General features: G+C 45.0%; 1 protein-coding gene across 3 annotated transcripts; it reads right to left on the reverse strand.

Annotated features, from left to right (window-relative positions):
- Nucleotides 1–25,035, reverse strand: LOC138818156 (flavin-containing monooxygenase 1). Of its 3 annotated transcripts, XM_070009083.1 has the most exons (10): nucleotides 24,846–25,035; nucleotides 18,856–19,021; nucleotides 16,924–17,061; nucleotides 10,576–10,764; nucleotides 8,878–9,040; nucleotides 6,258–6,400; nucleotides 5,322–5,521; nucleotides 3,123–3,478; nucleotides 2,214–2,286; nucleotides 1–873 (listed from the first exon to the last, which is right to left on the reverse strand). In XM_070009083.1, the coding sequence occupies exons 3-10, from the start codon at nucleotides 17,053–17,055 to the stop codon at nucleotides 531–533; spliced, it is 1,599 nt and encodes a 532-aa protein (XP_069865184.1). In that variant the 5' UTR covers nucleotides 17,056–17,061; nucleotides 18,856–19,021; nucleotides 24,846–25,035; the 3' UTR covers nucleotides 1–530. The 3 variants fall into 3 exon arrangements, with proteins under 3 accessions (XP_069865184.1, XP_069865183.1, XP_069865185.1); XM_070009082.1 differs by lacking the exon at nucleotides 18,856–19,021; XM_070009084.1 differs by lacking the exons at nucleotides 18,856–19,021; nucleotides 24,846–25,035 and adding an exon at nucleotides 17,297–17,408.
- Between the last annotated feature and the right edge of the window lie 2,768 nt (nucleotides 25,036–27,803).

Genomic DNA, 27,803 nt, shown 5'->3' on the forward strand with positions numbered 1-27,803 from the left:
TAATTTCAGGTTTCTCTCTTCTTTTTTAATTTTCGTTAGTTAATAGCACATGAGCATCATCTTAGTGCAAACCATTTTTTTTTTCAAATGAGGTATGGTGTTTTAGTTTAGATGGATGAAAGTAGTTTTTTCCCCCCAGAAAACCCTTCTTTATTTTTAAGGAGTTGTACAATCACGGGAGCTACAATCTTGTAAGTCAGGTTATGAGTACGCTGCTCCTTGGGTATCACCTCTTCCTTCACTTATAAAAAGTAGTTTTTATGGATAAAGAGACACCTGTTCAGAATTCTGTCTGGCACAGCTCTGTCCCTAAAATGGACTTGGAACCTTCCAGAGCCTTCAGGTGCACCCTCGAGCCTTAGACATAATGAGATGGGGAGGAGGGGGGTCTGGGAATAGCAGAGGGAGAGAGGGCTAGCCTTGCTCTTGGGGCATGGTTTATAATGTGAAGGCAAGACTTCTGCAGTGAAAAGCGTCAGAGCAGTGCACTGCACAGCCTGTGTCGATAAACCATCTGGATGATCTCTCACTCAGAGGAAAACCAAGAACACAGCTACCAGCAAAGCCAGCAAGCCAAAGAGTTTAAGCGAGCTGTCAAAGGCAGAGGGGGGGTTTTGCACAGTGCGAGTTTTGGTGACTTTCAGGGCTCGGTCCCACTGCGTCAGGATGGCTTTTCTGGCTCCTTCCCACTTTCCTGTGCCCGCCAGGCGGAACTGGTACGGTGTGCAGGGGCCAAAGAAGACGGCGCAGGCCAGCCGCGGGTCGGTCAGGAACATAGACCACAAGCTGGGCTTCGCGTTGATGGCAGTCAGGAGATCATCGATGTATGGGATGTAATCCGACTGTAGAGCCTTGCAGTAACACAAGCCAAACCTTGATCGGAGGAGGACCGGGCGGGCGGGAGCAGCAGCAGCAGACCAGGAGAAAGGAACGGTGAAAATCACAGAACAAAGAAAATCTTTCACCATTTGTCTGAAGCAAACAAATAGTCCTGCAAATTTTGGAATGATTTCTGTGTTTTCTTCTTTACATCCACAGCTTTCTAATGGTCTCATGCTACTTTCCCAAACTAAATGGTTACTTTACTTGTGTAATATGAAGAGCCACAAAAATGTGTAGGGTAAAATGCTCTGTCCTGATGAAATGAGTCCTTTGAAGCATCAGCTTAGTCTTGTGGCGAGAACATTCTACACTGTGTAACAGGGTTTTTGAAATTGTTGTTGGATTTGTGTGTATGTGTGTGTGTGTTCCAGTCCTTAGCTTGAACTCAGAGCCTGGGCACCATCCCTGAGCTTCTTTTGCTAGCTCTCTACCTCTTGAGCCACAGCTTCACTTCTGGCTTTTTTGAGTACTTTTTTTGTAGGTAAGAGTCTCACAGACTTTCCTACCTGAGCTGCTTTAAATCTTGATCTTCCGCCTCCTTGATTAGCTAGGATTATGTGAATGGGGCACTTGTAGTTATTTTAATTATTTATCTGTTATACAGGAGTTGCATAATAAGGCAAAACAAAACCCTGTATTCCAGTGTGAGGATAAGAGGAGATAATTGAAATATTTTGTTTTGGAATTTGACAAGGATAGAACATCTTTCTCCTCTACCCCTGGCCCTCGAATGGCTGTCACAGGGTCCCGAGAGCCGACACCCAGACCTTCTGCAAAAGGCCAGCTCCAGAATCCCCCTGCTTTGAGCTTCCTTCAGGTCTTCAGTTGCTGCTCAGTCTACTGTGGTAACAAGAGCAGCCGCTGGAAACTGCATAAGAGTGTCTGTGGACACGTTGGTTTGAACTTCATCTAATTTTCAAGGGTTGCAAAATCAAAAGCAAAACCACTCAAGTAGATCTGGCCCAGAGGTGTGGCTGACTGACCTCTGTGTTACAGCAGCACCTCCAACAAAACACTAGAGTTGAGTTGACCAAGACTTGTTGAGTGGGCAAATGCGCTAATACTTCCAGTAATGTACATGTCAGTGAGGGTTGGTTATACGCGCTGTTAACCGATCTCCAAATGATGCTTCGTGACTGTGGGCTCGAGCTGATTCTGGGGGCATTACAAGTTCTCAATTTCCCTTTGCTTCCTTTCTTATTAAACCAGTCCTCCTCCTTTTCCCCAACTCTCAGCTGTCCTTCTTTTCTCCAACACACGTCCCACCTCTCTGCTATGGCCCTGTCACCAAGTTTAGTTACGATTCAGAAGGGATGCCCCCGTTCACTCACCCACTGGGTTTGTTCTCTTTTCTCTCATTGACTTCCTTCATCATGACGCTCGCTGGTGGTAGGAGAGTGGTACCTATTAAGTAAACAACGAACGCAATTTCCCTTTAGATTTCAGTGCTTACGATGAAGGTGCTTTCCTAGAATTCATCTTCTATTTCTAGTATCCCACAATGCATGCAGACTTGAGCTGGCTGATGATGTGCTCTTGGCAGTAATGTGGCCTGCTGAAAGGGTAAGCTAACCATCTAGCTTTCTCACTAGCTAGCTGATACTACCCGACCTCACGGCTAGTTTGACTGAACTTTATCACTTGATTGGGCCTTTAAATTCTAATCGAACCAGTTGATCTGCTCAAAATAACAGGATGGCATTACATCTATCTATCTGTCTGTCTGTCTATCTATCTATCTATCTATCTATCTATAATATGTATATACATACTATGTAGAAACATGTATATTTGTGGGTATATATGTGGACACATGAATACACATGTGCGCGCACATACACACACACAGCAGTAGAGCAGCATTAGAGAATGAACTCAGCTTCATGCTTCCTAGTTAAGCACTCTACCACTTGTGCTATGTCCCAATACCTTTGATTTTAGTTTAGTTTAGTTTTGTTTCTTTTTTTCTTGTGCTAACTTTGCCAGGGCTGATTCTCCCGTTTCTATGTCCCATGTTGCTGGGCCTATGGGCCTTTACCACTACACCCAGCCAGCTTCTATATTTTGATCCAATTGGTACTGGTGATGTTACAAGTTGTTAGGATAAGATCATGCAGTAGAAAAATCGAGTGTTTCCTGCTTTTGAATGATTCTGTTGTTTGGAAGAGGAGCTAGGGAGTAGTCTCAAGTTATCACATGGGAAACTGAAAGCACGTGCCTTGTGATTTCTTATTGTTTACCTTTGAATACTTGGACCACCCATCGAGCTTGCGTTTCTCCTGTGGGCAGCATGGAGCCCAGAGGTTTGATGAGGTTAATCACCGCCAGCGTTGGCTTCGGCAGATGCACTGGAAAGATATACTTGTACAGTGATGCCTGGCCATCTTCAACTTTCACTACCGATTCCTCGAGGAAGGGGAAATCGAAGGTGTAGCCCGTGGCAAAGATGATGATATCAATGGGCTCTTCCTTTGGGGTGTTGTTGAATATGACCGAGTTCTCCTTCACTTCCTTAATGCTAGGCTTGATCAACACTTTCCCGGTGATGATGCGGCCAGGCAGCTCATCATTCAGCACAGGCTCTCTCAGCTGAACCCTGAGCAGAAATGCAGACAGGGGAGACATCTGCCAGTGAGCCCAGTGGCCGGCCCCTTCCCCTCCTCCCCCTTCCCATCCGTTCTGGATAAGAGCTGCCAGCTGTGGGAGATGTTAACCTCTGATGAAGGGGTGCGTGCTGTCCAAGGGTGGTAAAGTCTGCCAACCTATTTGCTCGAGTCTGGAAGCTGGAGTTGCTCTAGCTCCAGGCTCTCTTGCAGAGTTTTCAGCATTCAGCCGTCCCTGCATTGCGGAGACGGTGTCCTGCTGAAAGCCGGCAAGCGTGAGCCAGGACTCCCATATCTGATGAGAGCTGCTGGGGGCTGCCTCCAGTGCTCATCCCGCTATAAATCAGCTGCATACGGAAAACACGTGTGTTTCCAAGAAGGAACACGGCTTGTATGACCTTCAGGAACAAGATTAACACAGTGAATTTGGTTTTGTAGAAACTAAGCCATGCAGAGCTTGTGATAGGTGCATAGAAAAGCTGTGTGTAGTGGTCCATGCCTACAATTCTAGCACTTGGAGGCTGAGGCAAAAAAGGTTCTTTTAGGCTAGCTTGGACTATATAGCAACACATTGTCTTAAAAACCAAAATGGCAAGGAGGAAGGGAAGGAAGGAGGCAGGCAGGCAGGCAGGCAGGAAGGAAGGAAAGAAGGAAGGAAGGAAAGAAGGAAGGAAGGAAGGAAGGAAGGAAGGAAGGAAGGAAGGAAGGAAGGAAGGGAGGGAGGGAGGGAGGGAGGGAGAGAGACATGAGATGATATGTTAACATGGAAACAGCATGGATTACAATGTAGTAAGCATGGGTTCTTTTCCAACTGTTTTTATGTTACAGAGCTTGATCTAATTTTACAGTGTTGATAGGATTTTTTCTGTTCACCTATAAAATAGAGGTAGTAATAGCATCCTTGAACACTGGATAGAATGAAAGATCATAGGAAGTTGTGTTTGTGTGAGTATGTTTATACATGTTGCATATATGTGCATATGTATATAAATATATATGTACATATCATCTTAAACTTTGGAAATGACGCAGGATTTACTACACCAAAGAGAAAAGGACTAAAAATATATGTCTTCAGACCCTGCAAGGCATCATTCTGGTCAGATAAAACTTACGATAGAAAAAGCTGTGGTGGAAGGAGGAGCCTGGGGTAGAAGAAAGAAGATAAGCTGCAATGGGAAGAGTGAGGACAAGGCGGAGAGAAATGACTGGCGTGCTGACGGGCGGGACAGCATGCCCGATGGGGCGGCTTGATCACAGACCCGTGCTGATCAGAAGGAAACCCGCGGAGAGGGCAGGAGGGAGCTCCCGCTGCAGTCACCTGGTGATGGATCGTCCCTACACACACTCCATGAATGAAGAAGAAATGCTTTGGCTCTTGTCAGTGAGTTAAGTCACTCGAGGGACACACAAAGGCAAGAAGAGATGGTGAAGGGCAATTATAGGATTTTCCCAGCAGAATGAAATAATGCTGATGTGTTGTTTTCGTCTACAAAGCCACAGACAAATCATTATCTTGGTGTGGGAGCCAAGGCCCAAGGAACTTTCCATGGCCACGTAGTATTGCATGAGCGAGAGTAAGTGCCTGAGTGTTGCCGAGTCTCAGTTTTCACAGAGCAAAAGGGAGCGCGTAATAATGCCTACCTTAAAGATTTGTTGGAAAGGTGAAATATATAACTTTATTCACTGAGCACTTACAAAACAAGCTATTATTACCTAAGACATCTGTATGACTGAAAAGCATTGCCATAATTCTGCATGCTATTGCCTGGCTTCTATGTAGGACTGGAAAGAGTCAGGCTTCCTAACATTCTTGGGCAGAGAGGTTATATTTACCTGTCTTCTGGTATTACACCGTAATTTTCATGATTGAACCAGCTGTTCATCTTTTTGGCTATCAGCCAAGACACAATTGGAGTTGGAAGAAAATTTCTGAACATATTCTGGAATCGTGTCATGAACACCATGTCCCAGGGGTACCCCGAGTCAAAGACACGGCTGATCACCCACGCCCCTCCAGTGGTGCTGAGGAACACCTGGAAGCAACCACAGAGACGGGAAATGGTCAGGAATTAAAAGAAAGATGGAAGGAAGGAAGGAAGAGAGAGTCCAAGACCCAGTACACACACACACACACACACACACACACACACACACACACACACACACACACACACACACACACACACACACACACACACACACACACACACGAAGGAGGGAGGGAAAGAGCTGGATGCTGGTAGCTCATGCCTACCATCCTATATATAAGGAGGCTGAGATACGAGGATTATGATTCAAAGCTAGCCCCAGCAGGGAAGTACGTGAGACTCGTACCTCCAATAAACTACTGTGGCTGTGGCTCAAGTGGTAGAGCGCTAGCCTTGAGCAAAAGAAGCTCAAGAGACAGCGCCCAGGCTCTGAGTTCAACCCCCAGGACTGGATCCAAAAGAAATACAAAAATTTTTAAAGAGGAGGCGAATGGGAGCCCTTAGGAAGGAAAAATTCTCCAGGGTTTTCTGAAGTGTAGGGCTGTGTCTTGTCCTCTTATTGGGTGCCTAGGAACAGGACAAAACCAGAACTCATAGAAAGTGTTTTTAGAGGAAATACAGGACAACAGGAATTTTACAGCAGCAGCAAACTTTGTGAGTAATCGATAAACATTCTACAAAAATCAGTTACATGCTAGGCATTTTTATTTCTTTAACATTTAGCTGGGCATTAAGCAATTTTCTTGAGACAGGAGTCTTAATATCAAGTCAAGGGTGGTACCTTTTTGGCCAGGTGGCTGGCCTCCACAGCAATGTCTGTGCCGGAATTCCCCATTCCAACCACAAGGACTCTCTTGTCTTTAAATATATCTGGATGTTTATAGTGCCGGCTATGGAAGTACTGGCCTTTAAAGGTTTTGATGCCTGGAAAAATAAAGCCAAGTCAAGAATGTATAGGATCAGGAAATAAAACATACATATGTTTTCTGTTTGGACAACATACTTTTGATGTGACTGAGGTTGCTTGGACTAGTATGCTCAAATTTGAGGAAACCTGGAATCTGAATAAATGACTTTACAAGAAGTTAGCAGGTCATCGGATTTATTTACTCATCCCATGTAATTATGTGTACAGATGGGAAATTACTCCATCTTACTCCTTGGGTTTCTAGTTCTACTTAGTGACTAACAACCAAGCTGACCTCTTAGGACCAAAGTCACCTTAAACGAACGTGAAAGGAGTCATGGCCATTCAAAGGCTGATGGAAGTCAGTGGGATAATACTCTAATTACCAGTATTTGTTTATATGTACTGTGCAGCTTTTCATGAACAAGAAGAAGAAAAAAAAAAGAAGTTAAAGGAAAGTCTGAACCAGGGTCTCAATGCGGCGTTCATTTGGGACATCTGCTATGGAGCCTATCTGCGCCGTGTGCTAAATTCTGTGAGGAAAATAAAATAAATGTGGTTCTTATTCCCAAAGGTCCACACAAGTTGTAGAAGTTTGTTGACAGTCCTGGAGACTGCCTATAGCTTGGGGTCCATTTGGGGAGTCAGCGGAGTTGGCACGGACTAGAAGGGGTTATGTTGGTGACACCAGGATCACCTTCACTGGGCTACTGAGAGATCTCAGGCTGTTGGTGCCAAGCCCCTGGAGACGTCAATGCAAATAGACAGCTTTGGACTCTCAAGGCCCTGTGGCACAATCAGCACACAGAACCTGTCTTTTCTAGAAAGAGTGACAAGATACCTAGTTTTTCTGGGGGTAACTGGGTATACTTATAGGAGGCGTCCTTGTCAAGATCTGATGGTCCTTGAATCATGAGCAATCTAGCCTGAATCCTGGTTAAAACCTCACATGATCAAGAACCATTAGAATTTGACATGGACCCAACCAAATTCAAATATTAGCTCAGTACAGGGACCCCATAAAATGGATCTAAAGACTTCGAAAAGGGGGAGTTGGAAAGGCTAGGAAGGGTCATAGCGTAATCTCTAGATCCTGAGACTGCCACAGATTCCTTTTGCGTCAAGCTGTTTTGGGTTACAAATGGGCAAAAATGAGACTCTGCATGTCTGTCTTCTATGGACTATGGACTTCTTATCTTGCAGAAGGACAGAGGAGAAATCTCATTCGGTGACGATGGCTTAGTCAACCTAAGAATACATATTGCTTAGTGAGTTCTAACCTGACGCTTCTGGAGCTGACCCAGGACCGTGGGCGGTGCGTGGATGTACTGAAGGGGAGGGATGGGGTCACTCCAGGGGGACTGATTTCTCCCCAGGAGTGTATCTGTGCCTCTGATACAGGCTACGTGCTGTGATCATTTCTGTGATCTTAGCAGCCAGTACACATATACGGCTGGTATTGGATAAATGTGGTTTTCTCTGGGCCATGGAGCCTTCTAGATTGTTGGGGCGACCCATGACAGGCCCTCCCTTCTGAGAGATGGAGAGATTTCAAAACTTGTGCTGCCTCGTGGAACGGCCAAAGTCCCTCCCAGAGTGTGTGTCCAGCAGAGGCCGGCTACGCCCCCCTCAGGGTCTTGGAGAACAATTTCTTGCAGTGGATCATTTCTTTTTCAGGTTACTAATTCATTCGTATGGCAGTTTTCAGGACGAGCTGTATTCTACTCTGACTTGATTTGAGTGATCTCTGGGGCAGATGTGGGACCAAGGGCTGTGCATGATTATACTTACTGTAAGATTAAGTGTTGGGATCACTCTGGGCCATAGCTACATGGTTTGGAGAAAAGTTTCCTTAACTTTAACCTGTTGAATATTTAACTGCAGGTAAAAATGAACCAAACAATAACATGTTATACTCCCTTGAGTTGAAGCCCATTTGAAATCTAGCATAGATTAGTATGAATCATGGATGCAAAAACCAGGTGAAGAAACTGAGACACAATGATGTCTTAACTTATCCCCCAAGATTCATTTTCCCTTTGACTATGGACACACTGTCAAAAAAACCTCAGGTCTAGCCAACTGCCAGGATCACATAAAACAAACAAGTAAAGAAAAAATTAAATAGCTTTTTCTTTATTCACAGATTGACCTGTGCTTCCTCCAAACTCAACTTTGGTAATGTGTAGCTAACTCAAGTAACTTGTCTGAGCTTCCTGTGTTTCGAAAGAGCTTTTGGCTCCATCTCTCATTTTAAGGACAGACACTGAACCTTAGTGAACCGTGAAACTGCTTAGTCAGTTATTTATTCTTTTCCTTTGTTCTCATAGCTTGTTTGAAACTGAAACACTGACTAGAAAAGTACTAGTTATAAAAAAAATCTGTTACTTTAAAACTTCATTTAGTGAAGGAGCCTTAGGAATTCATCCTTGTCCCAACCCCGTGTCGGTGTTCATTTCAGACAATTTAAAGTTGTTTTCAGAACATGTTCTACCTGGGAAGGAATCCAGTGGCACAGAAGGGTTAGTAAGAAACCCAGTGCAGACCATGACTGCATCGAAGGTGGCTGAGCTCTGCCTCCCTTCATGCAGAGTGACCACTTCCCACTGGCCAGAAGTGGCAAAATCCGGGCGCTTGGTAACACTGCACACTTTGGTCTGGAAAAAAAAGAGAGAATCACAGGCACAACTAGGAGCTCTCCACTTTCCTTCAAGACCTGGCTGGTGGACGTGCCAGCTGACACTTCGAAAGCTCTAGAGCACAGAACAAACACAACACAATTAGGAAGTATCATCTTAGACTTCTCATCAGGCTGTCAGACTCACTGTGATTTCTTGGATGAAAGTATTTTAACCTTGGATTTGTGATTTGCTCACATTGTGATTAAGTGGTCTGCTCAAATTCTCCCTGCAAGTGATGTCTTTTTATGATGATTTTTTTCTGATATGAAACCTTATTTTTTTTAAACAGAACCCCCTCTTGAACAATAGTTAAGTGTAACAGAGATACGGTCATCTATAGCTGAAAACATAAATTTGGCCTCAACTATCTTAGCTTAAGAAAGAAAGGTCTGATAGAATACATTGCTGAAGTTTCCCAGATCTGAACTATTTTAACTGCAGCCTGGTGTTTCTAGGAGTAGTCCAAAGTTCAAATAGTCTATTTCTTTGCTCACTGAGTACATATATTTCCCTCATGTATGTACTGATTTAGAAAGCATATTTGTTTTTCATGATGCTGGGGAGCTAGGCAGTACTCTAACACTCCCCTCCAAGAAGTATGCATTTAATAAATGTAGCACAAGCCAAATGTAAAGGCAAAGGTTATTCACCTACCATGAGGCTTTGCTGCCTTTTTCTTCTTTTCAAAAATATCAGAGAACAAGGGCTTCTCATATGTTTCCTAATGCTCTTTGATTGATAATATTCAAAATGCCTATTAGGTTTCTACATTTGTATTAGCAACTCTTTGTTTCAGAAAAGCCATTATTATAAGCTGCGGGCATGGCTCAAGTGGTAGAGTGCTTGCCTAGGAAAAGTCTTCTTAGCCAGGGGCAGTGGTTCAAGCCCATAATCCTAATTACTTGGGAGTAGAGATGAGATCACAATTTGAGGCCTTTTATTATCATTTTTTTTTGGTGATGGGCCATTTGTAGATACTTTGGGTTTATGATATTCTTAGAATGATTAGGGAGAAGCAAAGTTAAGATTATGAAGGCTTTGTACAAAGTTAAGGGATTTAGATTTTTAATAGAAAAGTTATGGCACTGTATTAAATGCTTACACATGGATATGGTTTTGGGAAGATAATTTTGGTTCTATAAAAGATAAATTAGAGAGTGCAGGGGAAAAAAAAGAGAAAGAGACTAATTAAGAGTCCCAAATTCAATCTACTTACTTGCTAATGGAACCCAGTACTCAGCTTTGCTCTGCCTATCAACCCAGCCACAAAAGGAAAGCACAAATAGGAGTCCAGACTGAACCCAGCATAAAACGGGACCCCGGCAAGGACGAAACTCTTGCAGGCCCAAGGGCTAGAGCACCTGCCTAGCGAGTGCATAGCCCCGAGTTCAAAGTCCAGTACTGTCACTAAAAACAATGATGAACATCTCAGTTAAAGAACCCAGAACTAGCCTACGGAGAGGTAGTAGACTAGAAGAGAATACTTCTGGATGACTTATTTTATGTCTTACCTTGAATTGAATGCATTTCAGAAGATCAAATCGGTTTGCATACATTTTGAGATATTCCAGGAAGAGAGAATTTGGCACAAAGTTTGGGTAATCTTCTGGGAATGGAAAATCTGAGTAACAGGACATTTCCTTGCTGCTGTTGGAGACCACAGAGTTGTAGAGACTGGCTCTGCCTTCTTCCACATATTCCTGTGCAAACAGTGCACGGTATGAGATGCATGCATGAACACACACAGACACACAGACAGGAAATAATGTTTTGAAAGTCTCAAGCAGTGATGATACTACAGATGACCTAGATGAAATATTCTACCTGCTGTTTTTCTAATGGGATTTGATATTCTTCATCAAGGAAATGGCAAACATTAGATTTCAGCAAAATTATAATTAATTAAATTTTATAATATAATTTATAATTTGTTAATTCATAATTTTATGTTTTTTATAATTTCACTTATTACATGGTAACAAATAAGCCTCTATAAACTCACCTGTTTGTATTCATATACTATCACTGAAAAGTATAGGCAAACACAGAAATAGACAAGAGCCTGTAAGCACTTTTTTGGGGATGGGCCATTTTTAGGTGTTTTAGTTTTATGGCATTCTTGGAGTGATTAAGGAAAAGCAAAGTTAAGATTAGGCTTTTGTACAAAGTTAAGGAATTTGGATTTTTTAATAGAAAAGTTATGGCACTGTATTGAATGCTTTAAAAATGGAGATGATTTGGAAAGGCAATTCTGCTTCTATAAAAGATAAATTAGAGAGGGCAGGGAAGAATAGAAGGCGATTAGTTAAGGGTCCAAAATTCAATCGACTTATTCAGCTTTCCTCTGGGTTATGGGAATAAGATGATGGTTACAAGGAGCCATAATACCGATAAGGGAGAGTAAATAGAGAAGGAGCTATAGTATAGGTAGGAAACCAACCCCTATCAACTGAAAACACTTTGGGATCAGTTAGTGTAGGGCGAAATTTCATTCGTGTGTTTTTGGCTTCCAAGAAGATAAAGAAATATCCCATTGCAAATGCTAAATCTCCCTCTCTCCTCCCCTTCCCCTCCCCCCTCTCTCTTTCTTCTTTCACACACACACACACACACACACACACACACACACACACACACAATCATACTGTTTAAGGAAGACTTAAGAGATTTGTGGTCTACACTTAGTAAAGATTTCTATAAAATAGTTTAAAAGAATCAAAGCATTTTAAAGTGTTTACGCATCTGACTTAGTGGAACTAGATAATCCTGGGAACTCTGTATGTTAGGGCATCTTACGGCAAATAAATCACAAAAATGGAGGTGAAAACCTTGCTGTTTCTCAAAACTGGAGGAGATAATTGTCAGGGCGGGAAGAAGAAAAGCTTCCAGGAAATGCTGAAGCCTGTGGCTCGGTAATGCATCACAGATGTTAGCAGAGTTTAAGGAGACTTTGCCCTGAGGGTGGAATCTGAGATTGAACTCTGCTCTCTTCTCCCTTTCCTCCCACCGACTGTTTGTCCTGGCAAAGTGCACGGTCTGTGGTGCTTAGCACATGCACAGCGAGTCTGAGTGTGTGTCCCTTGTCAATGGGACCTGTGGGTCCTGGGCTTCCCTCCCGCGCTTCCTTCAGGGGGAAATCTGCACCAGCGATTCCCAGGCCCGCAGGCCCTCCCCCTCCAGCCCTTCCGCTGCCCTCCCTCCTGGCACTGGCCCTGGGAGGCTCTGCCAGTTGCTTTGGCACTCCCAAGTGTGGGAGCACAGGACCCCCTGAGAATTGGTAGGGCCATTTCGGAGCAGAGTCTTGTTCTCAGGAGGGTGAAGAAGTGAGTGAGAGGTAGAAGGGGGAGAAACGGGCTGCAGAGGAAGCAGAAAGCACAGGAACCGGAATAGTGGGGTTTCTGGCCTTCTGGTGCACTTTGGTTCAACGGTGCAGTGAGAATGGCGCCGTCACCCGCTGAGAAACCTGGTGGGCTTCTGTGTGCCACTGTCAGGTTGTCCGGGTTTGAGTTCTGAGGCTGACAAGGCCGGGCGTGCAATGTAGCTCTTGCCAGCACAGGCCCAGGCTACATCTACATTCTCCTCAGGTCGTGTTGGGAATTTCTTAACCCCTCTGTGTCTCTGTGGCTTCATCAAGAACAGGTACCTCCCAGGATAAACAGAAACGGAGTGACAAGGTGCCCATACCAGTGCCCACCGGCCTCTCAGTGCAGGTTAACTACTATCCATATTGTTCTTCTGTAACTCCCACGAAATTGTCTTTCTTCAGCTCTGTGTTCTTTGGGGGAAGATTTTTGGCAATGGGAGTGATTACCAGGGCAAAGGTCTTTCTTTCCTTCCTTTAAAAACAGATGTAAAGGGGCCATAGCTAGAAGTTCTCTACCTAGAGAGCTTTTTGTTTGTTTGTTTGTTTGTTTATTTTTGCCAGGCATGAGACTTGAACTCAGGGCCTGGGCACTGTCCCTGGACTTGTTAGCTCAAGACTAGTGTTTTACCACATTGATCCACAGCCCCATTTCCATTTTTTTTTCCTGGCAGTTAATTGGCCATAAGAGTCTCACAGACTTTCTTGCCCAGGCTGACTTTGAACTGTGATCTTCAGATCTCAGCCCCCTGAGTAGCCAGGATGACAGGTGTGAGCCACCTGCAATGGGCAGAGAACTTCTGTCTGTATGCACAACGCTCACAACTCCTGTTCTTCATGAAACATTGTTTCTTTAGAACAGAGGGCTTGGAATATGGCTCAGAGGAAGAATGCTCGCTCAGTGTGTGCAAAGACCTGGGTTTGAGTCCCTAGCACAGAAGAACAGAGGGAGGAGGAAGAATGGGAGGGAAGGGAAGAGAGGACAGGCAGTAAGATGTCTCCCTGGGAAGTCAGACACTCCCTGGAGGCCCTGGGCAGCTCTCCGTCTGCGTCACAGAAGCGCTGTGGAAGCCTCAGAGAAAACGGAGGAGCCCCAAGAATTTAAGCTTCTGAGGAGCCTGTCAGGAGCCCCTCCAGACAGACAGAAGAAATTTATAAATGGTATGAGCACGTGAGTCAAATGAGACCTGCCATGATTGCTGCAGCTTTAGAGACAGAGCCCAATCCGTGATGTTTTTACTGTGGTGGGCCCGAGTGGGGGTGGGGCAGGGATTTGTGTAATCGCTTTATCTATCTTTCGGGACACGGGAACTGTCTGTGCATGCGTTTTATGGCGTGTCTGTCTTGCCTCTTCTGTTTGCACCGTGGGTTCTGGAGGCTCGTAACCTCACCAGGAAACCACACTATGTCTATGCAGCTCTGACAAGCACAGAGTTGTTAGAGTAAGCGCTTTAGTTCTTGAATTCTGCAGGCTTTGGCTGGGCTTCCTACTCTGTGTCCATGCTGCATCTCTGTCTCTCTCAGTATTGGGAAGGAGAGAAAAGGGACATCTTCAGAACGACTCAGAAAACTCATAGCATGTTGGAGCTGAGAGATACACTCAAGGCCACCTAGTGGGGCTTAGGGGAATTTCAAGGTATTACAGCAGAGCCCCTGAGACGCTTCTATATCAAGGGAAGTCTGCTTTATACAGACGGGGCTGTTCGGGCTCTTCAGGTCCGTGGTGGTTCAGCACTCACCTGTTTCTCAAACTGGCTCCTGGTTTTCGTTTTATAAATGAGGCGCTAGAGGCGAAACGACGTGTCAGCTGACCAGTCAGCCCTGCCCTTCTCTGACAGTCCTCTTAAGCCAAATTTGGACGGCATCTCACATCCCCGCATAGAACTTGCTGCTGGCGGTCTCTACTTTCCTGTTGTTCCAATTCTACTTACTCTCCCTAAGCCCTCTTCACCTTCTACACTGCCATGATTTCCAGAAAGAAATTTCCAGGCCTCTAGGGTGTGTGTGTGTGTGGGGAGCACACACGCATGCTGTTGCATCTCTGCTCATTTTATCTCCTGTGCTTACCGTCCCTTCCCCTAGTCTCTGGGGAAGGTGTGTCTCATTTCTTTCTTTCTAAAACTTATGCCTCCATTTATGCCCGTAATCACATTCCTTCCATTTTCTGCCAGAATCCTTTCTCAGTTTGTTCTCATGTGTTCAGTCATTTCCTACAATCCAGAACTAACTCCTCCATTTATGCCCATAATTACATTCCTTCCATTTTCTGCCAGAATCCTTTCTCAGTTTGATCTCGTGTGTTCAGTCATTTCCTACAATCCAGAACTAACTCCTCCATTTATGCCCATAATTACATTCTTTCCATTTTTTGCCAGAATCCTTTCTCAGTTTAATCTCATGTATTCAATCATTTCCTACAATCCAGAGGTTTTCGCTTTGCCTACAAATGCCTTTGAACTTTTGCATCATGCACACAGTCAAAGGTAACAACCACAATAAGGACTCTCTAATATGTTCCTTACCCATTGTTTTGGAAACGGGATAGCAACAGATAGTCATCTACCTGTTTCCCTATCACTGCTTCTCTTACATAAGCCATATGCATCAATAAAGTCTTAGTTTATCAACATGCTTGGCACCTTTTCCTTTTCTGGCATCTACTGCTCCATCTCTTCTGCTTACTGAAATCCTTCAAAGCTCACCTCCACCAACTTTTCCACAAAGCTTCCCCTGGCTTCCTGCCGGTGGCTGTGAGCCAATTCCCATTCCCATGCTCACAGCACTGCTCTGACTTGCAATATCTTAGCCTTCTTCCTTCTGCTTGACAACCCCCCGGGGCTGAGCAAATCCTTCTCGTTTGTGTGTCCCCTGCAGTGCTTTCTGTTGTAGAGGTTTGCTTTGCCCAAGTTACACCACCAGTTGTACACAGTCGAATCTGAACCTATGTCTCTTGACTCTTAATGAATTTTAATGTCAACTATTAGGCATCTGTCACCTAAATAAGGAACTTTTTTTTTTTTTGGTGTGGGGGTCTTGTATCTCAAGAGACTTGTATATAACCTTTGCTCTTTGGACTCACTTTGTTTTAACTGAAATTACCTTAGCCAAACTTGAGCAATTGAGTTGGATCATACCTTCTTTTAAGCTAACTCATAAATTAGATGTGCTTAGATCATGGGTGAAGAAGAAATCTGAGAATCCCCACTGGCTAGGGGATTGCTTGATTAGTAGTGTCTTCACTGAGTGCAGAAGCGGAGTGCTTTGGGGCAGGTAACAGGTTCTACCATCCTGTCAGAACACACACGATTTGAATCATGGGAATGGGTGTGTCCTTTTACTCAGTCCTCTTTTGAAGGTCTCCATGCATTAATGCCCACAGTTGGTGCCTGGAGACAGTTTAGGATATGCAGTTCTTTATGTGTCAAACTGTCCTTTGCTGGAGAAGTATCGACTAAACCATTTAGCTTTTCTGAAAGCTTTGCTTAGTGAGTTAGAAGATCACTAGTTTATTCCAGTTCCAAACTCCTTCTGTGAGGGAGGTCATGCCCAGTCTTTCTCCTTGCTTCTTGGGGAATCTGACACTTGCTCTCTCTCACTGTGCCTGACAACTTTCTCCTTAGCACATCTGATGTTTATGGGAAATGTTTTTGACTGGAAGGAGTAAAAAAGCGTGCGTTTTGGAGAGATCTGGCATGAATGCTCCCCTGGCTGAGTCCTGGAGCTCAAAGAGCCCTTGCTCTCCCTGGTCTCATGGGCCTGAAGCAGGGCTGTTGAAACCCCCTGGGATCCAGGCCAGTCAAGAGTGAGCTTTACAGTCTCCTCCAGTCCAGAGTGTTATCCTGCTCAGATTAGAGGATATCACTTTTCTCTCTCTCTCTCTCTCTTTTTTTTTCTTCTGAGGAAACAACAACAAAAAAGGCTTGGTAAACCCATTAAAAAAAAAAACCCAAAACATCTGATCTTTTCTAGCATAGATCTTTTCTAGCATAGATCTTTTCTAGCATGGACTGGCATGGCTCAGGCTGTGGGAGCTTGGTCATGGAACCGATCTTATTCTGACCCCTCTGTCGCCCGGACACAGATGGAATGGGGCAGGGAAAAGAGAAAAGCCAGTGGGAGCCGCTCAGTCCTGCAGACATAGGCTGCAGTTCGAGTGGTTGTTCTAAACCCTGCGGTCTTTGGTCCCGCGGAAGACCCTCTACTTCTTCTGCTCCTGGTCCTTATGCCTGCCCCAGTCATTCACTTCGTTTCCATAGCTATGGGCTTCTTTGAAACATTTCCTCTTCAGCCCGGATAACATTGATAAAGCTGCTGATGCTTCTGATGAGAGCTCAGCCCGTGCTTAGTTTCTACTTTTGATATTTTCCTAAGCCCCCCTTCCCCGGACCCCACATTGAGCAGACACGTAGCCTTTTACCAGAATAAGCCTTGTGGGAAAAACACTGACAGGCCTCTGGTTATTGCAGCGGCACATGGAAGCAATGGAAAGCCCACTTACGGTGTACCTCCAGAGGCCGCCCAGGTCCGCGCTCCTCTCGAAGCAGGTGGGCTCCAGACCCTCCTCCAGGCAGCACTTGATGGAGGCCAGGCCGCTGACCCCGGCTCCCACGATGGCCACCCGCTTCACCATGGTCTCCTGTGTGTGTGGAAGCGAAACGGAGCTCTTTATTCACAGAAGCCTCACCCCACCCTTAGCTGCTCTCACAAGCCAGGGAGAAGAGCAAGAATTTGGATGATGAGAGGATTTCCGCGGGTGTGTGTGTGTGTGTGTGTGTGTGTGTGTGTGTGTGTGTGTGTGTGTGTAGGGAAGCAGAGTCTGGGTCACGGCTTTAACCCCTGAGCCTGGTCACGGTCCCGCCCCTCACTCAGACCTGGCACCCAGCATCATTGCTGTGTGTAGCTTCTGGCAAGTGGCTGAAACCGGACCCTCTGCTGGAAGAGTTTTGCGTGCTGGCCTGGACTGCTTCCAACCTCCTAGCTCCAGCCCTAGAGCTGGGGAGAGCGGCGGCAAAAGAGAAGGTTGTCCTGTCCCGCAGCCAGGTTCAGACTGGGGAGGGGCCTTTACCCAGCAGCCGGTGGGGCGGGGCTGGGACCGGGAGCCAGGACACTGTGACCACTGCGGATGCTGCCACCACACAGCTGCGTGACGGCACAGCTGTCTCTGCACAGGGGGAGGGGAGGCGGGGTGAGGTGGAGGGTGAGGAGGGCTGCCAGTGAGGGTTTGTGGGGAAACAAGGTGCCTCCTGCTTCAAGCCAATACTGACTTTTGGGGAGCATGGCAAGTCACTGTTGGCAGCAGCTAGAGAAACATCGAGTGCCAACCACGGGTGAAAAGCCAGGGCTGGCAGGACTGCCGTGAGACAGTACAGTGCGCCGAGACAGTACAGTCACCTACGTCAGCCGCTACTGTGTGATCAGAGGCAAGTTATTTAGTGTCTCTGTGCAGCTTAGAAATGGAGAAAACGCCAGTGGCCTCCTTGCCGCATTCTACGAGGCTCAGGTGAATTGACACAGGAGAGTTCCTGGAACGTAGCAAATGCTCAATAAATGTAAGCCATTGCTACGGTAAAAGTGGTTCCAAAATTGGTGTTTCTATCTGCCTTTTACATGACTATATTCCTATAGCATTTATGGTTAATAGTACACCTATTGAGCACAAATCAAAGGGTGTTAGATATTGCTTCCTAGCATGTTTTCAAGATCATTTTACCTGCCCAAGTTTTTAGATTTTTAGAAGCACAAGAAAGTGCCCCAAAGACACAGATTTTCCTGAACATTTGCTATTTGCTGTGTGTGTGTGTGTGTGTGTGTGTGTGTGTGTGTGTTTGTGTGTGTGTGGCTTGAACTCAGGGCCTGGGCACTGGGCTTTAGCTTGCTTACTCAAGTGGTGCTTTCCCACTTGAGCACAGCTTACATCCAGCCTATTGGCAGTTCATTGGAGGTATGAGTCCAGCTCATTAGAGATTGTGCACCAGGCCATTTGCTGTTTCCTTGTTCCACAGATGAACTCTCCTCAAAGCTGGAGTTCAATAATTTGCATTTTTAGAATTGGGAACCGGAGAGAAGTTCAACCAAAGCGACTTTATATCTTTTTGTTCTCTGCTGTGCTCCGTGGTCCAAGGCAGCATATAGATCATGATATAATAGATGTTTAGTGGCGTCTGTGAAAGTGTTGGAGGGCTGTTGACTTCCCATCGCAGGAAGAGCTAGTAGTAGATTCTCTTCGGAGCAGTCATGCTTTAGATCTTGATAGATGCTGCATAATCAAGAATTCTACATAACTGCCCCTCCCTGGGCAGGAGGTGGACACAGGGGGCTGGAGGGCGGGGGTTAGGTGAAGACCCATCTGTTTCAGATCGCCGTTCTATTAGGCATCGGCTTGGTGACAGGAAAACTGCTCACCCCTTCAAACGTCAGCTTCCTCACTCACCGAAGCTACTTGTCAGACATGGCCGCCATCTCGTGAGAGATCATCGCCTTTAGGATACAATGACTGGGAATCGGCGTGTGTGATCAGAGCCCCACATCGGTGGTCAGGGCGGGATAGCAGGAGCAGAGGCAGCTCGCTTTGGGAGGCGAGGAGCCTCTTCCAAGAGCTGGGTTAAGAAAGAGGGTGAGGCCATCCCCTGCTGTATCTTCACCGAAACTGGAGAGGAGGTCAGCAGGGGGAGAGAGGCCCGCCATGCTCACCCTGCAGTTGGGTCCAGGGAAGGTGCTCTAGACAGACAGATGGACTGTGGGTATAGCAGGCACCCTGCTGGCTCTTGCCATGTCTAGGATGTTGATGGGGGACTGAAAGCACCCAGGCTGGCTCGGTAAGGAGGAAAAGGAAACGCATATCAACAGTGTCTTTTCATCCAAGGCTCTGCGGACGGTAAGATGGACTCCCCTCTCTGGGGGCCGCTGGGACAGGAACTAAGGATTGTTGGGACATTTGAGATACCTGGCCAATTGTAGTGCACAATGCCTATTACCACAGCGACTTGGGAGGCGGAAATCAGGAGGCTCGCAGTTCTAGGCCCGCCTAAGCAAAAAGTCAGCAAGATTCCATGAAGGCACATGCTAGGCCTTATTTGTTTATTTTTCCTTGAAGCGAGAGAGGATAGACTGGTTTGAGGTCCGAACTGGCAGCTGTTTGGCCTTCCCTTGTACACGGCAGCCTGCCGCTGGACTCCCTCACCCCCCCCCCCAGCTGTGTTGACAGTTCCGTGGATGCCTTGGAGAAGCTACGCAGCCCTTGCTCCTGCTAGACACTGAAGGGCCGCTTCGGCCCCAGCAGGCATTGTCCCAGCTACAGCCGCATCAGTAACTTGTGCGGAAACGTCGGTTTGCCATCACAAGCTTTGGGGAAACACTGCTAACACCGACTGGGGTGGCAGGAAAGCAACAGAAAGCAAGATGAGTTGAATGTGTAGGACTTCTGCAAGCCCAGGTCAGGGTTGCTTATTTTGCCAGGAGCCTGCCTGCCTGCCTGCCTGCCTTCCTCTCTCTCTCTCTCTCTCTCTCTCTCTCTCTCTCTCTCTCTCTCTCTCTCTGTCTCTCTCTCTCTCTTTGTCATGGGGTTTGAACTCTGGGCCTGGGCGCTGTCCCTCAGCTCTTCAGCTCAAGGCTAGCGCTCTACCACTTGAGCCACAGCGCCACTTCTGGCTTTTTTCTGCTTACGCAGTGCTGAGGAATGGAAGCCAGGGCCTCATGCATGCGAGGCAAGCGCTCTACCACTGAGCCACCTGCCCAGTCCCTAGCCTGCCTTTCTTTGGCTCCTGGAGCCACTACAGAGTGTCCCTTGCAGGAGGGAGCTGCATTGCGCTGTTGATTAACTTGACTGCCGCCTAAGGTTGTATGTTTCCCCAAAGTAGGGCATGTACTTCAATGGATCTGCTTTATCACAGTTCCTAGCAGCTTGCTGGAGCTGTAATAGTTGTTGCAATAATCTTTGGCAATGACTCGATTTCTTACTGGGTGATGTGAATTAATTCATGATCTTCTATGATTTCCAATTAAAAATAGTTGAGCACATATTTGCTGGGTATTGTCTTGAAGCCATTGATAGCCTTGTCTCATCTCATTGATGGTACGTCACATGGAAATCTTCCTCTTGCATGAGCTAGGTAAACTTACCACGAGAAGAAAATCTTCCTGGGGCTTTTAGGGGCTTATGAACCACATGTCTGGGTTTGTAGTTCAAAGCTGGTTCATTATCATGGACACATTTGAGCAAGTAATTTAAAATTTCTGTGCCACAGTTTCCTTCTTCTCAATATGAAACTAGAAGGATAACTGCTCTTAGGCAGTGTAAGGTGCACTCAACGAATGCAGAAGGAGCAGTTAGCATTGTACCTAGGGTATGCGACCCTCTCTTCTGTAGGTGTTATTTTCAAATCTTTACAAGTTTTTTCTTTTAATTATCTGCCTTGATAATTTTGGGTTTATTTCCAAAGTGATAGAATATTGGAATCAGCCATTGGAGACAACTAAAAACATGAACCTAAAAATGATTTTTTATAGAAAGTTAAACTGGACATTTTGTACAGTTTATGTGTTTGGGGGAGGGTAAAGGGAGCACAGAAATAGTGGGACAAAGTGTGAACTAATTCAGCAGTGACACTCACTGGACACTATATTGAAAATAAAGTATACAACTTGAGCTGGGGGTGAGGGGGAAGGAGGGAGTTCAGGAGGGAAAAACCTGGGAGAAAACAAGAGAAGAGGTGATACTGCTCAAAAAGAAATGTACTCATTAGCTGGGCTGACCCTCATCATCTACTCAGTACTGACCGTAACCCCTCTACGCACCACTCTACAATAGCAACAACTTAAGAAAGACAGTTACAGAAATGAGTGGGAGATAGGAGGTGGATGGTGGGAGAAAGGGCGATAGAAAGAAGAACGGAGAATTGCCGGCGCTGGTGGCTCACGCCTGTAATCCTAGCTACTCAGGAGGCTGAGATCTGAGGATCACGGTTCAAAGCCAGCCCGGGCAGGAAAAGACCGTGAGACTCCTATCTCCAATAAACCACCAGAAAACCGGAAGTGGCGCTGTAGCTCAAGTGGTAGAGCACTCGCCTTGAGCTGAAGAGCTGAGGGACAGTGCCCAGGCCCAGAGTTCAAGCCCCACGACCAACAAAAAAAAAAAAAAAAGAAAGAAGAACGGAGGGCATAAAGCAAATCTTAAAATAACTTGGAAAGGGTTTTCTTCCCTTAGAGTTTTCTTTTTGATTCAGAACAGCTTCTTGGTACATCACCAACCATGCAGACCCATTCCCCACACTGGGAAAAGCCAACCATGAGGATTCAAGCAGACGTGTAAATGATGACCTTCCTTGAGGGAAAGTCAGTGCTTTCAAACACTTGTAGGATTTCTGATAGTTGTATGAAACCAAAGTGATTTAATACAAGTGCTTGCTCAGAAAAAGTGTTCCCCTTTCTATCTTATTTATTTATTTATCTTCAGGTCGTGAGGCTTGAACTCTGGACCTGGGCACTGTCCCTCGGCTCTTCAGCTCAAGGCTAGTGCTCTACCACTTGAGCCACAGCACCATTTGCAGTTTTCTGAGTTGTATGTTGGAGAAAAGAGTCTCACGGACTTTCCTGCCAGGGCTGGCTTTGAACCACGATCCTCAGATCTCAGCCTCCTGAGGAGCTAGGATTACAGGTGTGAGCCACAGGCACCTGGCTTATCTTTTTATCAAAATGATTTTTAGTCAATGGCTGCCATCAATCACTCTATTATTAATTACTCTATTTAGTAGTATATAAGGCATCTTCCATGCTGATAACTGGAGTGCTGTTTCACAACGCAAAGTATTATGACACTGCACATTGATAGCTGATTGTTTGTTTTTTTTTGGTCAGTCATGGGGCTTGAACTCTGGGCCTGGGTGCTGTCCCTGCGCTCTTCAGCTCAAGGTGAACGCTCTATCGCTTGAACCACAGTGCCACTTTCTACACTGCACATTGATAATCAGTAAAAATCCTGCTATTTCTTTGTTAGCTCCTTTAAAATCTATCTTTTTTTAATGAAAGAGAGAGCTTTGTCAATTCTAAGTAAATATGAAAGAAGAAATCAACGGATGAAAAAATAACTAAAGCTATCTCACTAAAGGTGAATTTATAACAAAAAGCAAATAAAGTGCCTTCAGCCACACAAAATTGTGAAATGAGTTGGGACGCCACTCGTACTTGCACAAAGTTACTAAATTTTAACCAGAAGGTTAGAAATGACTATGTTTTATCCCCCTGTGGATTGAATTCTGTGCCCTCTACTTCAGAGAAGTAAAATGCAGATATGTGGTTTAATAAAGTCAGATTGAGCGATGCCTCCGTTTATTAAGCTCACCTAGGAAGGATGGGCTCTGAGGCTCGGGGCTTCATGCCACTCTGCAGAGATGCCCGAGAGACTGGGCATTTTGAGGAGAGTAGAGTGAAATATGGTCCTTTGAGCACTCAGCATTAAAGGCCTCTGACAGGGTTAGCATGTGATGGACAGTATTCCGGTTAGGGACGTCTGGTTGGGCAGCTGCTTCAAGAAGGCGAAGAAGGGGACAAGAAATGAGGAGGTCATGTCTTCTCCAGTCCGAGGTTTGGGAAGTCGAGCAGCGCTCAGCAGGCATGTGAATCCCATGCTTGAATCATTGTGATCAAGAATAAACACAAATATTTTTCTTTCATTTTTACACTATTTGTTTAAATGACTTTGGTTGATTAGACCCAACTACTTAATAAGAGGAATTATGGTTTAGGGACAATGTGAAGAAATTATTTGTATAGTAAGCGGCCCTCTAACTGAACATGCTTGGGAAACTCCAGGCAAATATCTTTTCTTTCTGAGTAATTAGTTTAACTCAGAGACTTTATCTGTTGGTGTCAGGAGATCAGTCCATGTCTCCCAGTGGCTTGATCAGCCGGAGTTTAACAGATGTTAGTGGGGTTCACCTCTGCTTGTTGGAGAGAGCAGTGTCTTCATTGGTGCTCAGATGTGCTGTTTATTAATTTATTTATTATACATTGATAAGTATTGGCTTGTTGTAAATGAAATGAAAAAATGGCCAGCTAAATACTGAACCCATGGTATCGAGTATACTGAAGAAGCATTAAGTCCTTTTACTCCAGGGTGAAGGTACAAGAAAGACTACCTCAAGCTGTGTGTGATTCTTCAATTAGGTAAGAGCAGAGCACCGTGTTAGGTACTACACTGTGGTAGGTTCTCTGTCTGTCTGTCTGTCTGTCTGTCTCATGCACCCATGCATGTGCACTCTTTCTGGCTAGTTTATGCTGGCATGGTTAGTTTATTTTTCTGTTAAAAGTGTATTGTGAGAATGGCTCTGTTGGGAGAATACTGTTTGACACAGATTACATAATGATAGGATGATATGCCCTCAAGTTGGCCATGGGGTTTAAGACATAATCAGAGATAAGATCCAACTGGGTGGTGGGCGGGGGTATTTGGTGCACAGGCCAGGCGCACCTGTGGGAAGATCCAGCTGGGCGGTGGGTGGGGGTGTTGGGTGCACAGGCCAGGCACATCTGTGGGGGAGCAGGCCCATGATTTGGGGTTGAAGCCTCTGTCTTCAGTGTGCTTCCTCAAGCCTGTTCTAGACTGCTGCCCTTTAACACACATCCTGCCAGTTAATGTCATAGCAGGTTCTTCTCTAGGACAGAGGGGACTCCGTAAGAAATAACCAGGGAGGGAGGCTCAGTTCGTCCACTGGTATAACATATATATCATTGAGCTGGCTGCTGAGAAGTAATTTGCAAACTGTTATATTTAGAACCAAGTGAGTTTAGTTGGGAGTGGACATTAGCAAAAAAAAAAAAAAAAGCATAAGAAAATCAAGAAGTGTTCACTCTACCACAAAGAATGGAGCATGAAACATTTGTAAGAACTGAACAATTAAGACATACTGGCACAGATTCATCAGGTTTCAAGGATCTTGGCTTCTCGATTCCGAATTAGACCAAATGTCAGCAAGTGATAGACAAACCTCCCACCTCCCACGCTGTTGTCTCAGAACCAAGACAGCGACTGCTGATGGAAACCCTTGAGGGAAACAACTAAGTTCCCTGCACTAGAAATCCAAAATTTCCCTTTAACTCAACTAAATAGTTCACCCAGAAGGGTACTTACTAATATCCACATATTAGTCATTTGTTATTACTAATACGCTTTATATACTAATATATAATGCATTGTTAATATGCTGTATTGCACATATCTCACTTGACCTCTCTGTTATAAATACTCAACCACCACTCGGTACTCCGGAGCAAGGAGTGGCTGTATAGCTTTTCCAGGCTCCTGGGCGGAGGGAGCTGGAGTTCTGGTGAAGCGATTCTGTCTCGAAGCACAGTAACAAAACAGGAAGAGTTCCAGCCCCACCTTCCCCATCCAAGGGAATCAGAGATTCACATCTGTGTACTTACTTTATATACTGCTGATTTCTCGTGCCAGGAGCTCTTCCTCAGTTAAGATTCTGGAGTAAGCAAAAATCCAAAGGGTCTGGGAGCCAGCTTGCCTGGAAGTCTCAGAGACCACAGGATGAACCCAGCCCAGAGATAAGAAGCATTCTGCACAACTTATAGCCCCGTGTTAGCTGTTGTTTATATTTCAGTGTGGTTGATCCCAGCAGTGATAGGCCAAGACAAACACTGGTGATGTGTACTTTAAACTCCTTCTGCTGTCCACCGGTGGACCAGGGTCCAGCGAGCTCCAGAGACATGCTCACTGGCCGCCAGCTTTAGGATAAAAGAGAACAGTATGCTAACAGCTGCCATGCCAAATATTCACTTTGAAGCTTTTTCATCCATTTTGTATTGAAAGAAAAGTAATATTTATAAAAAGTCTTGCATTTATCTGTATTAGTAGATTGAATTTTTAAAGCTCTTTGAAGCCTGTGTGGTGGCCTGTAATCCTAGCTACTCAGGAGACTGAGATCTGAGGATCAAGGTTCAAAGCCAGCCTGGGCAGGAAAGTCCGTGAGACTCTTATCTCCAGTAAACCACTTGAAAAACTGGAAGTTGCGCTGTGGCTCATGCAGTAGAGTGCTCGTCTTGAGCTGAAGAGCGCAGGGACGGTGAACAGGCCCAGAGTTCAAGCCCCACAACTGACTGAGCTGCAGAGGACTGACTGCTTAGGCATTTGGGAAATAGAAGATGGATATATGGGAAGAGCATAGATTTTTTTGTTTTTACATTTTATTTTATTGTAGAGGGGTGATGTACAGGAGAGAGGTAATGAGCACATTTCTCTTTGAACGGTGTTACCTCTTCCCTCGTTTTCTACCACTTTCCCTCCCCTGTCCTCCCCCTCCCCCCCCCCCCCCCCCCCCGTTGTAAATTTCATTTGAGCACAGCTTTTGAAATCACTTGTCCTGGGTTGAAGTATTGTGTTCACCAAATAGCACCAGGGTAGTCTTGGAAAACTTTGACTTTTCTCAGCTGCAGTTTCTTCAGCTTAAGATGGACATAGGAGGCTTACTTGGAGAGTTGTGGTGAGATCAGATGAGGCGTGACTTCTGTGAAGAGCCTGTGATGCTGATGATGTTGGTAATGTTGGTGATGATGTCATGGCCAGATCAGATACTTGTTGATGGGTGGATAATATGGAAACGCGTCCTGCAGGCACGAAGAGCAAACTCTAGAAGACAGTGGTGGGCTGACCCAGAGATGAAGGCTTGGGAAGAATCGTCTTTTGTCTTTGGCTTGCACCTGGAGGTCCTCATAAATCACAAAGTATATTACCTGCTCCTTTTGGCTCACTTCTGGCCTTATTTTTTCTTGGCAAGGAGATAGCATTGTTAACTCTTGGAGTTCAACTACCTTCTGGTAATTATGAAGATGATGGTATTTGAATGACTTCAAACTCAATATTTAGCCATAAAGAAACATTCGAGTCTACTAACAGAGTGTGCTTATTTTTTTCCAGTGTGTGAAGATTGCATATTTTTCTGCCATTGCATCTACTGAGTACATGATTCTTTTAATCACAGAAAAAATGGATAGTGATACCAAGTAACTGTGATTTGAATTTAATTAATTCTAATTCATTTTTAAGTTTTATATTGTAATTCTTCGGTTTTGCACTTATTTATTTTTACATTCCTTGATCGGTATTGTTGAGGTGATGTACAGAGTAGTTACAGTTATGTAAGTCAGATAAAGAGCACATTCTGTAGGAAAATGAAGAGACTTTGAAAAATTATCTTAAGTGATGTGAGCCAGACCCAAAGACACAGGTTGCAAGGTTTCCCTCATTTGTGGTAGCTAGAATGTGCTACAAATCTACAAGCAAACTCACTGGATGGTAAAAGAAAGAACAACAACACTGGGATGTGATAAATTATACAAATTTCTAGGAATTCACACAAAGAAGAAGGGAGATGATCTCAGGAGAGGATCATAAAGGCACAATAGCTATGTTGCATCTGAATATATAAAATAATATGTGTTGACATGAACTCCGGGAAATGGAAAGGTTTTTTTTTTTTCTTTGTAGCTGTTTTTGTTTTCTTTTCCTTTTGTCTCGTTTGTTCATGTATCTGCGTGGGGAGGAGGACAGAAACGGTGAACAAATGCAGCAATGGTACCCACAGACACAATGTGGAAAATGGACTATACAACTTGTGGGTGGCTCTGGGAGGGAAAAACTGGGAGAGAACGAGACTGGGGTGACAATGTTCATAACGTGTGTTTTAAACCTAACTGTGTTTGACATTGAGCCAGGGGCCTTGAGTCAGGTTACCATGAATGTCTCTCTCCTACCACACCTGGGGGCCTGCGGATCCTGGAGAAGCCGTAAGACGAAGGTATAGGATATCAGAGGAGTTTAAAGTGTTGACTGAGCAGATGCGATCACCTCATTTCCTATGATTATTCAAAGGTTTGTAGTAAGTACAGATGTGAAGAATGTTCCATTTCGGGATCACCTTCACTTTTCTTCTGTTTTTAGGGATTATCGGTCACTTGTGGCACTTTAGATTACAGGTTCAGGAAAGCTCTTTGGCCCCTTATTCAAGTAGGTCTAAGCCCTATGAAGACAGATCTATAGACCATAGTATTCCTTAAGGAATACAGATTTGTCTTCTACTAACAGGCCCCCTAGTGGTTGATTAGAACCATGTGAGGATTCAGCTCAAAACACTGAGCCGAAGTGGCCTGTGCTTCCTGGGACAGAGCGTTAATTGCCAGCATATTATATATATATATATACAGCACCCAGGCACATATATATATATGTGTGTATGTATATATATATATATATATACACACACACACACACATATATATATATATGTATATATATATATATATATATATATATATATATATATATGTGCCTGGGCGCTGTCCCTCAACTCTTTAGCTCAAGGCTAGCGCTCTACC

The sequence above is a fragment of the Dipodomys merriami genome, unplaced genomic scaffold (assembly GCF_024711535.1).
Source record: "Dipodomys merriami isolate MVZ:Mamm:240054 unplaced genomic scaffold, mDipMer1.0.p SCAF_72, whole genome shotgun sequence".
NCBI classification, from domain to species: Eukaryota; Metazoa; Chordata; class Mammalia; order Rodentia; family Heteromyidae; genus Dipodomys; species Dipodomys merriami.

What these genes read in the sequence shown, in the direction of transcription:
- LOC138818156 (XM_070009082.1), bottom strand. Translation starts at nt 17,055, where the DNA reads ATGGTGAAGCGGGTGGCCATCGTGGGAGCCGGGGTCAGCGGCCTGGCC. An exon ending in GCCACTGGATTCCTTCCCAG is followed by an intron (nt 6,401 to 8,877) that starts GTAGAACATGTT and finishes TTATTTTTCCAG; the next exon opens with GCATCAAAACCTTTAAAGGC. An exon ending in CCAGCCACCTGGCCAAAAAG is followed by an intron (nt 5,522 to 6,257) that starts GTACCACCCTTG and finishes GGTTGCTTCCAG; the next exon opens with GTGTTCCTCAGCACCACTGG.